Raw genomic sequence first — 18,258 nt, forward strand, 5'->3', positions numbered from 1 at the left:
TAAGGGGTTTTTAATTTAGAGGAAAGTTAATTGATAAAAGTTGCAGTCTGGGGATTCTTCTAACATTTTTTCATCTTCTGACCAGTAATTTTTTATCTGCACCTTTGTCAAGGGCATTCTGTTTTTGGAGCATCAGGGCTTAGATATCATTTTGTTTGTGAATTGCTGGGCCTGCCTGGAGACAAAGGTGGATTGTTTGCAATCTCATGAAGTCACATTGGCCCATTTGTGTGTATCCAGCTCCTGGAACAAGGCTTTATTTTACTTGCATTAATCATTAATCTTTTTATTATAATTAAAACCTACCATTATTAGAACTACATTTCTAACTCTTGAGTTCCCCCTAAAACTATGGAAATTTAGTACAGTTTAAATTGCTGTATATAATGTCTAGTCTTAAGAAAATATTCAGAAATTTTAATTTTTAAAAAATGATTTTCATCTGTATAATTGTTTTGCTGGGGAGAGTAGCCATAGATCTACTCACACTTCCATTCTGGAATTCACAACCTCCTGCTCCAGTTATTAGTACATAAAATAGACCCTAGAGAGTAGATAACCAAAAGTTTAACTTTTTAAAAAAAATGCTTTGACATTCTTCAGTGAGAATTCTCATCATATTATCCTTAGCCTAACCCTGCAACAAGTGTTAGTAATCAAATATCATGTCCCACCATCATAAAACAATCATGTATTCTGACAGTATTAATGATGAAAAACAGGAATGTCATGTCTTTTCTTAAATCAAACACTACTTGTTCTTAGCAGTATTATCTAAAATAAGTACCAATTAAAGCTCATCTCTTCTAAGTTTCTAACTCCCTAACAGAAAACTTTATTTGTGTTGGTTTTTATACTGTCTAACATTTTGGGTATAACATGTCTATTGAACATACCATAATTATGAAAGGTACTACTGTTTTTACCAATGAATATAATGAACAATTTATTTAAATGCCCATCATCTTAGGCCCTATTAATCAGCAGAAATTATTGAGATGAGGATCTGTGCACATGAATGGGGAATGGGAAAAGGCCAAAAAGTGGTCACATTTCAGATGATATTCCTTACATTCTAACAGCCTGATATTGTGGGGAGCAATAGAGCTTAAATCTCACTACAGTTTATCTCACCCTTTGACAACTTCAGTGAATACATCCTATGGGAACTTGGACAACTTTTTACATTGTTTTTTTTTTTTTTTTTTACACTCACAATAAATATCTAGGATGTCTCTCTTTGTTTAAAACTCAACATTGGCCCTGGCCAGTTGGCTCAGTGGTAGAGAGTCGGCCTGGCGTGCGGGGATCCCAAGTTCGATTCCCGGCCAGGGCACACAGGAGAAGCGCCCATCTGCCTCTCCACCCCTCCCCCTCACCTTCCTCTCTGTCTCTCTCTTCCCCTCCCGCAGCCAAGGCTCCATTGGAGCAAAGATGTCCCGGGCGCTGGGGATGGCTTTGTCGCCTCTGCCTCAGGCACTAAACTGGCTCTGGTTGCAACACAGTGACCCCCCCATGGGCAGAGCATCGCCCCCTGGTGGGTGTGCCGGGTGGATCCCAGTCGGGCGCATGTTGGAGTCTATCTGACTGCCTCCCCGTTTCCAGCTTCAGAAAAATGGAACAACAACAAAAAAAACTCAACATCAACAGAATTAGTTGACAGGATATCAGAACTTATAAAATCATCAACATTTATAATTATAGGAAAGTCATTATCTTATGGCAACTCATTCCACTCAGAATCATGTTTTCTGCTTTGTATATCTGCTAAGTCATGATTCCAAAGGCTAATTTTTAAAGTAGTTATCAAATTATCTTTAGGGTAATTGTGTCCATATAGCAATAAGATTTTTTATTGCATCAAGAACATGGTGTTTGAAAAGAATCTCAGCCTTAGTTAGGTAACTCAGTTGGTTAGAACATCATCCTTATATGACAAGGTTGTGAGTTTGATCCCTGGTCAGGGGACATACAAAAATTAACCAATTAATGCATTACATAAGTAGAACAAAATTGATGTTTCTCTCTCTCTCTCAAATCAAATTTTAAAAAATTATATACAATTAAAAGAATCTCAATAAAGGATAAATTATCCAGTTTAAAAATGGGCAAAGTATTTGAGCAGATTCTTTATCAAAGATATATGAATGACCAATAAGAACATAAAAAGATGCTGTACATCAGGGGTCAACAAAACATAACCCAAGAACCAAATCCAGGCAGCCACTTACTTTTGTAAATAAAGTTTTATTGAAACACAACAATGCCCTCTATGTACATATTATCAATGGCTTTTTTTCATACTACAATGGCAGAGTTCTGTAGTTGCAATAGACTGAATGTCCTGCAAAGACAAAAATATTTACTATGTAACCCTTTATGAAAAAAGTTTGCTAAGTTCTGTTCCACATCATTAGTCATTATGGAAATGCAAGTTAATACCACAGTGAGATCACTAAACATCATTTTGGCTAAAATAAAAAGATGAGTATACCAAGTAAGGGAAAGATCTAAAACAATTATTTAATTTAGAATTTGTTTAAGGACATGTTCAGTCTGAAGGACTCACCCTGATCTGATGCTGTTACTATGGGAAGAAAAACAGGCCTATGCCGTGACTCAGCCTAAGGGCCAATTTCTGCCTCTGAAAGGGCCCTAAGGCAGGTGAGAGGCTACTAAGAATATTTCAGAAGCCTTGTTCTGTTTTAGTATGCCCAGATTCCAAACAAGGCTTCCAGATCAGCCTAAGACACAACTCAGTAAAGAGCAGCAAAGATTTCAGAGGAGATCTCAACAAAATCTCCTTCCATTTGGAAGAATCACTGGCTCAACAAGACTCAGCTACTCATTTCAATGCTGTGATTGACACAATGGTTGCTAAACACACTTTAAAAAAGCTATAGAAATTGTTCAGTGTAACTTCTCTAAATGGCCACAAAGGGGTAATATTGCTTCAGAGAAGATTAATGTTTGCACATATTACACATATTCATCAAGTAGATAGAAATTATCTTTAAAAAATCTAGTAAATTATTACCTAATCCTTTGCTTCAATATATATCTATCAATTATGTACGTATGTATGTATTCATCCATCTACCTAAATACCATCTGTATTTACTGTAATCTAATTAGTTTGAAAGATATGACTTGGAAATGAACAATTCTTTGAGTAATGCATATTGTCCTTCAAGTTCAGGGTCACAGTAGCTTCCCTATATAAATTTCTAATGTTTTTACTCATGCACAGCCCAACTTCAGCCACACTAAATTAATCTCCACCCAGAATTCTCTTATCCTATTTTTTTTCTGGAAAATTTATTTATGAGATACAGTGTGCCCCAGTTGAAACATCTCTTGCATCAAAACCCTTCTCTGACTAGGCCCAAAGTTTCTTCCTCTTTTTTGTCACATAGTATAGACACATATAGTTATCTTTGGTAGGTTTTATCTGACTGTTCTTGAATATTGAAACTAGGTTGAGTGAAGATTGGGACTGTGTCTCTCATGAATGAGACCCAAGTATTGCACATTTAGTAGGCCCTTGTTAGGCACTCAGTAAATACATATTAAATATATGCACTAAAGAATAAATAAATGAGAAAAAACACATAACAATTCAACAAACAATAAAAAAAATCCCCTGAAAGTTCTGGAGTTGAATGAACTGATTTGCATATTGAGGAATGGGGACTCTTACCATTTTCTTCTATTGGATTATGATGGTGTTTTCTCTGATTAAACTTGAGATGATACCAAATGCAAATAACAAAACTTTTTCTTTGCTTCAAAAACCGTGCTTTTTACATCTTTTAATTTTTATTATTTATAATTCAGATCAATTCTTTTATGCTTGTTTTGGAAGTTAACTTATGTCTGTATACCCTTCTCTGTTAACAAAAAAAGCCAAAATGATTCCTTATATTATTATATTTCATTTATGAAAATAAAATGTAAAGAAAATATTCATTGTTTGCTCAAACTCACTATGAGAGATACAAAAATGCTGCATGACTGGATGGTCATGGCCTCATATCTTCTGATATCTGCACATCTTTTCTATCCTCTTTTATCTAACTGGAGATCACAGCTCCTCCAGAATAGATCATTCTGGTACTTACCAGTTTCTTTTCCCTGATTATATTCTTAGAAATATTTAATTTACCTGATTTAAAAGAAATATGAAGAAATTAAATGTGGACAATTCCTGCCAGGGGTGAGGATGATGGAGACCCAAAGACCCAACTCCGGGGACCAGGTTCAGTGACACAGATCCACTTCATGCAGGAAGTAAGCTAGCTTATATACACGGGTTCAGCCTATAGGATGTTACAGCGTCTCCTTCACAGCCAATGGCTGAAAAGATCAGGGAACTTAATGTGGTTGGCGCTAAGTCACTCCTTATAGCGGGCAAGCTTCCTTCCTGGGTATGCCCAGGAGGCTTCTGGGAGCTGGAGTATTCTCACAGCATTGCATCAGCCACAACTGCTAGGAATGCGCTCTGCGCTCCACCGACAATTAAAATCGATTTTATTATCTTTTACACTTATTAAGGTTATGTAAAATATAAACACATCTGAAAAATTGTAATAAAACCATATGTTTCGTGAGGGCAAAGGGACCATATATTTTCCATGTTTTGATCTGTGACCTTAGTTTGTAAGGGATACTATGCCCCTTGTTTGTCTTCAATGGACTTCAATTCACATTTTCAATTTTATAAAATGCTTCTGTGCATTCTATTCTTATGGTTTTGTGAGAATCCCTCTCTTTCTCAAAATAAAATAACGTAATTTCCATTGACATATCAAGTTGTACTAGCACATGATTTTTAATTTTCCAGATGGTGTGAGGGAAAGGAAGAGGAGGATTGAGAGAGACAAATTCTAAACTGATCATTTTCTATGTATAAGTAGGAATTTTTTTATTCTTAATAAAAGTATTTTTAGCAATTCTAAGTTAGGAAAAAATGAGGAAGTGCTTTCTTTGACAGAAATATTGTGAAATGAAAGTACTTGTGAAAGGGTGGGGCCTGTTGGAAGAATCAGGTGTGAATTTAAAGTCATAACTCCAGCTGGCTGAGAAGATTATAAGACCACTTGAGTTGTCACTGGCCTTTGGTGCAAGAAAATGAACAAGGTCTTGGGAACATCATTTTTAATTCTATGGCTTCAACTACCCTGTAAGTTGTGGAGAAACTTATGTGCATCATTAATTTGGGCAAATGAGAAAATTGGGGTATGGACCAACTCATACTAGTAGAAACTTTAAGAAAAAATATAATTTGAAGACTCTAATAACTTTTTGTTATTTTTAAAACAGGGGTGAATGGCCAACAGAAGGAAAAAAGTGACCAGCAGCAGGTGAAACAGAGCCCTCAATCTTTGGTATTCCAGGAAGGAGAGACTTCAATTCTGAACTGCACTTATGAGAACAGTGCATTTGACTACTTCCCATGGTACCAGAAATACCCTGGTAAAGGCCCTAAATTATTGATAGATATACTTTCAGTTGTGAATAAAAAAGAAGATGGAAGATTCATGGTTTTCTTCAGCAAAAGTACCAAACACTTCTCATTGCACATCATGGCCTCCCAGCCCGGAGACTCAGCCACCTACTTCTGTGCAGCAAAGGCACAGTGCTCTCCAGGCACCTGCAGCCTGTCCCCTAACCTGCAGGTGGGGCTCCAGTCAACCCTGCTGTGTAGAGAAATACTCACACATACACAGAAAAATCTGTTTAGCTTTAAAAAAGTGTTAATACATTTTAAATGATTGAAATTATACAGAATTCATTCTCTGACCAAAATGGAACTGATTTAGAAAATCAGTTTAAAAAATTAATTGCAGAACGATGTTTAAAAACTCCCAAATACTTATAATTTAATTACTAAACTTCAAAATAACCCTTAGGTCAAAAAAGCAATTACAGTGAATATTAGAAAATATTTTTGAAGAGAATATAATGAAAACACATACATATAGAAATATATGAGTTGCGGCTAAAATAGTACATAGATGGAAATTTATTATTTAAAATATGTTTTACTAAAGGAGAAAGGTTGAAAAACAATAACCAAAGTTTTCAACAAAATATGATTAAAAAAGAACAAATTAAACCCAGTATAAGCTAAAAGAAAGAAATAATAAAAAAGTAAAATTGGTGTGATAAAAACAAAAATACAGATAATAAATTATGAAGTTAATTTTCTTAAAATTATAAAGAAAATTTTTATATGCCTAGTTAGAATTATCAAAGGAAAAAGAGAGAAAACATATATTATAAATATAAGAAAAGGAAAAAAACATACTACAGATATTTAACATTTAAATTGAAATAAAAGTATATCATTAACAATTTAATGTAACTGAGGAGTATAGAAATAGACCCACAAAAATGGAAAAAAACTGATTTTTTTCACAAATGTACAAAGACAATTCAATGGAAGAAGGATATTATACTTAACAAATAGTGTGTGACAACTGATTAGGGAGAGGCAATTACATAATTGAACCTTCCTCTTAACTTCACAATTTATACAAAAAAAAATTGAGGACAATCTCAAAATGGATCATTCAGCCAAATGTAAAGTAGAAAACTATAAAAATAAGAGAAAGTCTTCATGATCTAGGATTAAATGAAGAGATTTTTGACATGACACCAAAAACTATAATCCATAAAAATATAACAGAGTTCATCAAAATTAAACATTTTTCCTGTAAAAGACTCTGTTAAGAAAATAAAAATTACTAACTACAAATTGTTAGAAAATATTTTCAAAATATATTTTCATCAAGAGACATATTCAGAATATAAAGTAGTATCTCAACTCAACCAATGCAATTTAGAAATGATCAAAAATTCACAGAGAGAGACCATCACCAAAAAATGTGTGCAATAGAGGGGAAAGCACATAAATCAGCATATAAACAAATATTCAACATCATTAATCATTAGGAAAATGTAAATTAAAGCCACAACTAGGTACTACTCCACATCTACCAGAATAGCTGAAATAAAAGATATTGATGATACCAAGTTCTGGCAAGAATGTAAAGAATTGAAGCGTACATTATTAGTGGGTGAGTGGTACAGTCACTCTGAAAAACAGTTCATAAGCTTCACATAAAATTAAATGTTCACTTATCTTACAACTCAGTAATCTCTTTCCTGGGTTCTATGATAGAGAAATGAAAATTTTATGTTCACATAAAAATCTAAACATGAATTTTCATGTCAGCTATGTTTGGGGTGGCCCAAAACTGGAAACCACTCATATTCTCACTATGTGAATGAATAGATATACTGGGCTACATTCATACAATGTAATATTATTAAGTAATAAAAATTAGTGGAATATTGATACATGCAACAACCTGGATGGGTCTCAAGGGCATTATACTGACTTAAAAAAGTCAAATTCAGAAGGCTACATAGTGTAGGATTCCATTTATTAGATTATTATGATTCCATGCATAATGTATGATTCTACATATATACAACATTCCTATAACAGACAAAATTATATGGATGGAAAAGAGACCAGTGGTTGCCATAGGTTATAAGAGGTTGCAGGAATGAGAAAAAAGTGAGCAAAGGAGTTTTCTTTAGAGTGATAGAACAGTTTCACATCTTGATTTTAGTGGTGGTGACATAAATTTATACATGTGATAAAATTTCAGAGTTATGCATGAAAAAAGTGTATGTATATTGGTGGCAGTGCAGTAGATAGAGATTCGACGTGGGCGCTGAGGACTGCAGTTCAAAACCCTCAGCTCACAAGCTTATTCAGCTTGAACACAGGGTTGTTGACCTGAGTGTGAGATCATCGACAGGAACTTATGGTCACTGGTTTGAGCCCAAGGTTGCTGACTTAAGTAAGGGGGTCAATGGCTCAGCTCAAGCCACCCCTGGTCCAGGCATGTACGAGAAACAATTAATGACCAACTAAAAGTGACACAACTATGAGCTGAGGTTTCTCATCTCTTTCTCTCTCTTTCTCACTCTCTTGCTTAAAAAGGCATGTGTGTAAAAGCTGGTATCAGAGAACTGTCTATAATTTAATAGTATTGTATCAATTTCCTGGTTTTGATTATTTTACTATGATCATTGGTTCGTAAATATTATCATTGGAGAACACTGAGTGAAGTGTAGAAGAGAGCTCTGCAATGTTTTTACAACTTATACTTAAGTAAAAAATTATTTCAAAACAAAAAGGGAGCATGTGAGCCAGATTCCAAAACATTGTTGATTGGAGTGTCAACAGGCAACCACTTCGGCAGTTTCTCATACAATTAAACATATTATACATCTACCACAACCCAACAATTCTACTTCTAAGCATTTATCCAAGATAATACATGTCCACACACACACACAAAACAAAACAAAGCAAAACACCTTGTAAAAATGATTTATAGCAGTTTTACTTGTTATAGCAATTAGCTAGAGAAAATGTCCACAAATGACAGATTAAATAAACTGTGCTATACAGATAAAATAAAATATCAGTCAGCTATAAAAGGGACAGAACCACTGATACCCATAACAACATGGATAGACCTCAGTAACACAATGCCTAGCAAAATTCCAGATACAAAACATACTGTTTGACTCCATTTATATGAATTATGTAATAAGTAAACTAATTCAGAGTGAAATAATGCAGAACAGTGGTTACTTATGTGAGCTGGAAATTTTTTTTTGGCACAAATTTTTTTGACTGGCACAAAAGATCTTGATGTAGTCAAAAAATATTTTATTGCTTGCTAGAGTTGTGTTTTTTAAATCAGCAATTTTCAGTCTCCTCTAACTCTACACTTTTGACCCATTTATTGTACTGTATAATTATACTTTAACAAAGAGAAAGTAGAAAAATTAATCAAACAGAAACAAAAACAAAGCAATAAATGAGGAAATCCAATGTCAACTATTTTTAAAAATGTTTATTTATTAATTTTAGAGAGAGGAAAAGAGAAAGTAAGAGAGAGACAAGAACATCAATCTCTTCGTGTATATGCCCTGACTAGGGATCAAACCAGCAAGCTCTGTGTTTTTGGAAAACACTCTCACCAACCGAGCTATCTAGCCAGGGCTAATGTTGACTATTATTGATGAACTGAAAACTAGACCAATATTTGATAATATTTGCAATAGAAAAATTAGAAAATGCCTAATGTAGTAATCTGAATAATGACCCTCAAAATGTCTGTGTCATAATCTCTGGACTATGTGAATATATTATCTTATATGGCAAAAGGAAGTTTGCAGATGTGATTATTAAAGGATCTTGGGTTGGGATATTACTCTGGATTTTCTGAGTGGGGAAGATATGTAATAAGAAGGGTACTTATAAGATGAAGTTGGTAGAGTCAAAGGAGAGAAGGTTATGTGAAAACAGAACCCAAGGAAGAAAAGGCCATGTGATGTGGAAAATAAGACAAACTCTAGAAGCTGGAAATGGCAAGAATAGAAATTATTTCCTACAGCCTTCAGAGAAAGCTTTGACCAGCTATTGCGTTTAGCCCAGTGAAACTGATTTTTTACTTCTGACCTTTAGAATTGTAAGAGAATAAATTTATTTTGTGTGTTTTTTTATTTTTTATTTTTAGAAAATGAAATTTAACAGGCTGACATTGCTCAATAAGAGTACAGAGGTTTCAGGTAAACATTTCTATGCATTTGAACTGTTGATTATGTTGTATACCCATCACCCAAAGTCAAATCATTTTCCATCACCATATATTTGTCCCTCTTTACATCCTTCCTCTGACCCCTAACCCTCTCCTCCATCCCCCCTATCCTCTGTTCCCCTCATTCTGGTAGCCAATTCACTTTTATCTATGTTCATGAGTTTCAGTTTTATATCCCACTTTTGTGGGAAATTGTACAGTTCTTAGTTTTTTCTGATTTACTCATTTTACTCAGTATAATATTCTCAAGGTTCATCCACGTTGTGATAAATGGCACTATGTCATTGTTTCTTATGGTTTGGTAGTATTTATAGTGTTTTGCATATCCAGCCTCTCCTAAAAAAATTTAAAATAGAACCTCCTTATGACCCAGTTATTCCACTTTTAGAAATACAGGGGGTCCTCAGGTTATGACAGTTTCAACATACAACATTTCAAGTTTATGACCCTCACTCCCATAAAAACTTTAAAAAATAGAGACTTGAGTGTTTCAGTTTATGTTATTTGCATCATACTTATGAGCTACATGAGCAAACTATTTTGTTTGTACGGCAGAAGAATATGCATAACGTGGAATATGAGTGAGAGAGTCCCTGAGGTCCCCAGTACACTTACCTATGCCAATTTGGACTTTTAAAAATGCAAGTGTTTCATTTGTATTGCTTTGTTTGTCAACTTTCTGGACCTTATCTTGGCTCCCAAACAAAAGTCAGAGCCTTCAGATATTAGTACTTCGAATAAGAAGAAAGCCATCACAATGGCTGTCACAGAGCTACTGGCATCACATGGAGGGGAGCTGTCTGCTGAGGCCCTCATTCAGCTGAAGAAGCAGCTAATTGAAGAGGAAGAGATAGAAACCCCAGAATCCAAGAGATTTACTACCAAGGGTTTGACAGAAGGTTTTTCTATGGTATAAGATGGGTTGGCAAAATTTCAGGCTGAGGATCTCAGCAATGGCAACAGATTCAGTAATGTCTACAGAGCTGTTATGGATGCCTTGCAATGCTATAGGCAGAATTTGGAAGAGAAGAAATCATCAACCTTCTAGACTAGCCTGGAACAATTCTTTAAGGAGGTAGAGAGGTCTGAAACATCCTGTTCCCTTTACATCAGCTGCTTCTCGAGATGAAATAGCTGCATTACAGGTAGAGTCATCTCCAGCATCTCCTGAATGGTCCTTAGACAATCTTGACTCACCTGACCCAGTATTTCCAGCACTTTCTACAGGTTCTCCTGCCTCTCCAGCTTCCTCCTCCCAATAAGTCATTCTCTTCTACCTTGCAATATCCCTTCCAGTGTGCAAGCCAACCACAGGAATAATGGTAAGAAATATTTTTTACACTCATTTTTTGTCATTTTTTTGTTAATACAATACAGTGTATAGTACAATATAGTTATGTCCTTTTTCTTTTTCTGTAGCTTAATTGTGCTTTTATGCTCCAGATTATGATTTTACAATTGTGTTAGGATAGGTAAGTGACTTAGGGTAGGGTGTGTTTCAACTTACATCAAAATTCAGGTTACATCACTGTCATAGGAATGGCACTGTGTTGTAACTTGAGGACACTCTGTATATCCTAATAATCCCAAAATGCTAATTCAAAATAAGATATGCATCCTTATGTTTATTGCAGCATTGTTTACCTGCTAAGACCTGGAAACATCCCAAGTGTCCAACAATGGACAATGGATAAAAAAGCTGTGGTACAGATATACAATGGAATACTACACAGCCATGAAATAGGAAATCCTACATTTTGCGATGGCATGGATGGACCTAGAGATTATTAGGCTAAGTGAGATAAGCCAGGCAGGAAAGGCAAATATCACATGATATTATTTATATGTAGACTCTAATGAACATGGTGAACTAAGGAACAAAATAGAGGCATAGTTAGGAAGCAGAGGGATGGACAGCTGTCAGAGGGAAGGGGAGTATAGGAACAGTATCAAGAAAGATGAAGGGATTGGCCAAATTTTATATATCATATATATATATATATATATATATATATATGATATATAAGTGGCTCTGTTTTTAGAGACCTTGAGGGTACTTTCTTTTCTAGTTGTCTGTTTGTTTTTTGGTTCTTTTAAATTAATTCACCCATTAAAACAGTGAAACCAAATGGAAAATTAGACAGCTACATTATATATATATATATAGATACAAAGAACAGGACAGCAAGTCCCAGAGGGAAAGAGGAAAAGGAGAGGGAGGGGGACAAAGGGAGTGAAATAGGGGGTATGTTCCAGGGGTTGCAGGTGTTATAGTAAGTTAGACACTTAAAACTATGTTAACAAAATAAATTTAAATTTTTAATTATATATATATAAACTTTAAAAAAAGAAAATTTGGTGTATATATACAATAGAATATTATTCAGCCATAAAAAATAATCCTGCCTTTTTTACCTTGAGGATATAATGCTAAATGGAATGAGTCACACAGAGAAAGACAAATACTGTAGGATCTTACTTAAATGTGAAATATAAAATGGAAAAAAAAATCTTCATATGTATGGAGAGCAGATCAATGGCTGCCAGAAGTGGGGCATGCATAGCTATGTGAAATAGATGAAGGTGGCAAAAAAGTACAACATTCCAGGTACAAGATGAGTAATTCTTGAAGATGTATATATAGCACGGTGATGATAGCTTAAAATTATATAGAGTACTTATATGAACTGCCCTGGCTTTCTTAGTTTGAGAAGTTGGATAAGAATTTGTAGTAGTAGGTATATCTGACTGGTGTAGCTTCACTGGTTTAAAATATTCAAAATGAAAATATAATGCCTAGGTTGGAATGTGTAGCCAGCATCAGAAGATAGCTATTATCAAGGATGTAAGAGTCAGAAAGAATAGAAAAAATGTGGAAATCTTAATAGTGATTCTGTGGCTTCATAAGGTTTGGGAGTTTCTATAAAGGAACCAAGGAGAATCTGAAGATAGCTTACCATAGAATAACTCAATTATTCTTATTTAGGTTTCTTAAGGAGGTGACTAAACAAAAACAATATTTTTTTAATTTGATAATTTAACATAAACTCCTTCACCAGATGAGTTTTCAGGATGCAGTGTAGAAGAATCTTTATTCCTTCAAAGTCCAGAAAGAAAAATGTTTTATTTTGGAAAACATGTATACCGTTAGTAGTTTTAAATATTTTCACTGATAAAACAGCATTTTGGGATAGATTTTTGTCTTCAGGATAACTATAATAAGAATTGTAGAATTACACCAAATAATATACGTGCATTCATGGCAACAACATGGCTGAATATTGAATTTAGAAGACCCATGGATTTTCTCTTCCTAGAACTTCTAGTAAATTAGACATAGAGTTACATTACAAATAAATATGTTTTATTGCTGTTACAACTTGGCATTTCAATACACACTGAAGAGATTATAGAAGTCAGAAACCTATTTTGTTATCATTTGAGCAATGTTTGTTGTGAAGTTACCAGTTTTCCTGGTTTGGTGAGTAAGGAAGAAGGAAAGCAGGCGATGACTGGTTTGTCTCTTGGAGGGAAGCCAAGGATCAGTGAACACATTTCATCTTAGAATCAGGTTGGAGGCAATAGAACAATTAAAACATAAATGTATCTTTGCAATCACAGCCATGCTTAGCAATAAATTTGTTTCAGACAAGCTCCTCAGATCTTATCAAATATTAATTTACTAACTTAGAAATTTAGAAATAAATCTCTTTCTAATATTTCCTTTAATATTAAGCTTTATGTTTGCCCTTTACCAGATTTTAATCACTTATTAAATCACAAGTAAAGGTAAAACAGTGTTTAAACTGACCAAATCTCCCAATCTGGGTATCACAACTTATTCAAACTTGACCCAGTCAGAATCCACATTTCAAAGGCAGCTACTATATGCAACTGAGGGATCTCGCACCTCTCCTGTCAGGAACACAGAGCAGACAATTTCAACAAGAGGGAAATTCTGTATACTGCTTCCCAAACTTCTGTGGGCACTTCCAGTCTTCTCTACTTAGTTACAAATAATTGCAAACCAGGGCCTCAGATACCTGTTGGCACTGAGGGGTGAAATGGGATAGTAGACATCTCAGTTAATCAAAAATTCTCTCCCTTGTGCTACTTTTTTATGTTATTTTGACCTTAGTATCAAAGAACTGGCTCCGTTTTTAGAGACCTTGAGGGTACTTTCTTTTCTAGTTGTCTGTTTGTTTTTTTGGTTCTTTTAGATTAATTCACCCATTAAAACAGTGAAACCAAATGGAAAATTGGACAGCTACATTCTACATTATCATATAATGGCTTGTAAAACTTTAGCCACTAACTTCTGTGATATTGATATGTATTAAGTGCTTGCAGCCTATAGCTATCACATTCTTTCTATAGGAGTGGATTACAATATTGTATCACAGAGAGATCTGGCGTGCTTATCTTGACGTTATTTTGCAAATGAAATAAAATAGTCAGCCATGGAATTTAACAAGTGATACTGAACACTTTGGAACAATGAGACAGAGATTGTGATATTAGGACAATTCTAGGATACATGAACTACTAAGTATAATTCTACTTGTGGAAACAACAGGATTGAATATCCTGATCCTCTTCAGAGTCCTAGAACCCAGTAAGGAAGAAGAATTTTTTGGCTAGGTTTGCCTTTTATGAAGAAATTTAAAGATACATGAGTTTGTTTGGCTTTTTGTTGTTGCTGTTTTTGTTGTTTTAGTTCATTGGATTCTTGTTGGAGAAAAGTTAGTACAGACTAAATAAATGACGAGTAAGTAGATTACAAGAAAGGTTCACTGCTCATAATAAATTCTATTTTAAATGGCCCCCAAAATTATTCTTCTGAAATTATCAATATATGTTAACTGGTTCAATCTTCAGTTCTTCTGAACTCCAACCTGTAGTACTAATTGCTGTTTCCATGCCCCTTTTTATGTACTGCCTAAGTTAATTACCAGCAAAAATCAAGTGGACAAAATAAAGGTTTGGAATGAGCCAAGCTCTTTTCTCATCTGTGCATAGTTTGTGTGCTCGACTAACAAAAGAAACCCTATTTCCTGTTTAGGGAAGTGGCATCAGAACCCAGGGACTATGTATACACGTGCTGCAGACACTCAGAGCCACCAAACTCTCAGCTTGAGGCAGAACTAGACACATCAGTGCAGGGAATCCGTGCCACATGCCGCTCTCCAGCCTGCTGTGGGTATTCGTGGCCTTCACCTCCTCTGGTAGGGATGGTTCCAAACACGGGTAGGAATGTTCAGGGTGACAGGACGGCACACGGGTGTGTGCTACTTCACATGGACTTGAGAGGAAGGAAGGAGTGGGGCACAGCAAGCAGGTTATGATTTCAATTTGCTTTGTCCATGAATCCTAAATTCGTCTAATTCTTAGAATATTTTTTTCAGTACATCATTCTATTTTCTGATTTTTCCCACAGGATCCAGCGTGGCCCAGAAAGTTACTCAAGAACACTCAGCTATATTCATGCAAGAGGGGACAGCAGTCACCTTTAAATGTCAGTATGAAACAAGTTGGGGCTTATACTATATTTTGTGGTATAAGCAGCTTACAAGTGGAGAGATCACTTTCCTTATTTATCAGCATTCTTCTGAATCAAATGCAAAGAATGGACGCTATTCTGTAGACTTTCAGAAAGCAGCTAAATCCATCAGCTTCACCATTTCACCCTTATACCTGCAAGATTCAGCAAAATACTTCTGTGTTCTCTGGGAATACACAGTGTGTAAAGTGATGGCAAAAGCTAAACAAAAACCCCAGAGCTCAACAAGAGTCTTCCAGCTGCAGAACTCAAGCTGAAATGCACACCTGCAGATCCCAGACACAAAATGTCAGTGACCATGATTGCTATATCTGTGGTCTGCATCAGAAGATTTAATTCTAGGTAAAACCTCCTTCTCTGTCATTTGGAAACAGGTGTCCACTGTAACTTCCTTCTAATATATTCACAGGCTTAAAAAGATGCTCACATCCCATATCTGAATCTTGTTTCCTGGAATAGTCATGAAAATTATTTCTTTAGCTCTTTTCTCTTAGGTGTGGTGTCAGGGTACAATCAGAGAAGCAGTATCACCATGAGTGATGTAAAATAAGAAATTTACTATAAGGATTAGAACTGCTGAAGCTGGTGAAGGAGTCCTTTCAAAGGTGTGATCTGGTAGTGATCCTGAATTTACTATAAGTCAAAAGCAACATTTGTAAAGGAAAATCAAATGTGGACAAAAGCAATGACAAACTGTGGCTTTGTAAAGCTATATGAAAACTCAAATGTATAATTGTAAACCACAAAGATAAACTAAAACTTGTGTGCTTCTTACTTCAATCTCATAGTGGTGGGTGACCTTCAGGTTGTAAGAGCCTTTGGTTTGAATGAAGAAGATAAGCCTGACCAGGTGGTGGCACAATGAATAGAATGTCACCTTGGGATGCTGAGGACACAGGTTCAAAACCCTGAGGTCTGCAGCCTGAGAGTGGGCTCTACAGCTTAAGCACAGGTCACTGGCTTGAGCATGGGATCAGAGACATGACTCTAAGGTTTCTGGTTTGAGCAAAAAAATCACTGGCTCAGCTAAAGCCCTGCCCCCTCCTCCTGTCAAAGCATGTATGAGAAGCAACCAATGAACAACTAAAGTGCCACAACTATAAGTTTATGCTTCTCGTCTCTCTGTCTCTTTTTCTGTCTCTCCTTCTGTCTATCTTTCTCTAAAAAGAAAGGAGGGCCTGACCTGTGGTGGCACAGTGGATAAAATTGTCGTATCCTACGCGATGAGTCTATTCCAGGGTCTCGAGTGGGAAATGGTATGAAATTAAAGATAGATAGAGACTTAAAAATATATACATGATGGGTTAGCGAGGAAGCCATGGCTCCTTGCCAACAGTAACTACTGTTCAAGCCACAAAACATGGCCACCCACAGAAAGACATCCGTCTTTTATTATTGGACTACATGGGCTATTAGCAAATCAATCACGTTTCCAAGGCAACACAAGAAAACCACCAGGTGCAGAAAAAACCCCACCATCTTACCTTTTAAACAAAGAAGTAACTAGCTTCCAATCCTTCCAAGGAACATAGGTGGGCAGAATGAGCAGAAAAGTCCAGCCCTTTGTTAACTTAATTAGGCTGGTGGGGGGCCCAAACCCCCACCTCTGTCCTGCAAAATACCCTGTTGGTCCCCAACAGATCCCCTTTCATAATTTTTAAACTTCAATTCGTGTGCTGTGATTCATACTTATCTGAATTCACATGTTCCGATTTGGAAGCAGACTGGAAAAATATAAAATAAACAACAAAATTAAAATAGCCAATGTTAACAAACACCATAATAAGTGTCTTAATACAATGAAGTGATTAAAGCCTATTAGATTATCAAGCAAATTTATTTTTTTTTTTTTTGAGACAGAGAGAGAGAGTCAGAGAGAGGGATAGGGATAGACAGACAGAACGGAGAGAGATGAGAAGCATTAATTATCAGTTTTTCGTTGCGACACCTTAGTTGTTTATTGATTGCTTTCTCATATGTGCCTTGACTGTGGGCCTTCAGCAGACCGACTAACCCCTTGCTCGAGCCAGTGACCTTGGGTCCAAACTGGTGAGCTTTGCTAAAGCCAGATGAGCCCTCGCTCAAGCTGGCGACCTTGGGGTCTTGAACCTGGGTCCTTCTGCATCCCAGTCTGACACTCTATACACTGCACCACTACCTGGTCAGGCTCAAGCAAATTCTTAACTAATACAGCAGAATCCAAAATAAAATTCTTACAGTCTTAAACGTCCTTAACATGTTAATGTACTTTCACCAAGTCCATGTTGACACCATTACTGCTTCACATTATTTGTAAATGCAACCCAACCCCACTTCAGTCTGAGAACTGTCCCAAGGAGCAGGAGTCGCACACATTCAGGAAAATTCCACATGGCACTGGAGATGTGGTCACATTTTCACAATTTGCAGCTAGAGTCCAAGTCCCAATGACCACTGCTTTTAGCTGGCAATGATTCAGGTAGACTGGAAGAGCCACCTCCAGCATGTATGGAGATAGAGCTTTTGTTTTCTTTAAACTGGAGAGATGAACTCATGGGGCTTTTCCCTGGAACTTTGCAGCCAGGAGGTGGTGAGGAGAACCTTGGGATACACTATGCTAGGTGGCAAAGGTAAATTTGTGACAGACATTGGCAAAGAGAGCTCTAAATTAGGAATAGGTCCCAGCCTAAAATAGGCATGGGGCATTGAGGCAGCAGGAATAAAGGAGACACTATATATTGAACAAAGCAGCAGAAAATAAGACTATCAATACCCACAACAGAGATCTTCAAGAGATGAGTTAAAACCTGAATATTCAGGCAAGGCATTGTAAGTGGTCCTCGTGTTTATAAGAAATGAGATTAGCTTACCTGCTACTTGGAAGAAATACCCTAGGCTCATCCACAGTGACGTGAGATGGGGCCAATGGCTCTGGGCACCTTTAGCCTTCAGTGGCAAGTCCCAGCAGGCTGGGCAAGGTTAGGTCACAGGTGCCTGGAGTAGGGCTGGAAGAGACTGAACCCTCCC

The 18,258-nt window shown here is 36.2% G+C and overlaps 1 gene segment (V, D, J or C); it reads left to right on the forward strand.

Annotated features, from left to right (window-relative positions):
* The first annotated feature begins 14,817 nt into the window (after nt 1–14,817).
* LOC136336050 (T-cell receptor alpha chain constant-like) overlaps nt 14,818–18,258 on the forward strand; it is a 503,949-nt gene continuing 500,508 nt past the window's right edge. Inside the window, 2 exon segments of the C gene segment in view lie at nt 14,818–14,917; nt 15,130–15,207. Coding sequence covers nt 14,869–14,917; nt 15,130–15,207 — 127 coding nt within the window.

The sequence above is a fragment of the Saccopteryx bilineata genome, chromosome 4 (assembly GCF_036850765.1).
Source record: "Saccopteryx bilineata isolate mSacBil1 chromosome 4, mSacBil1_pri_phased_curated, whole genome shotgun sequence".
NCBI lineage: Eukaryota > Metazoa > Chordata > Mammalia > Chiroptera > Emballonuridae > Saccopteryx > Saccopteryx bilineata.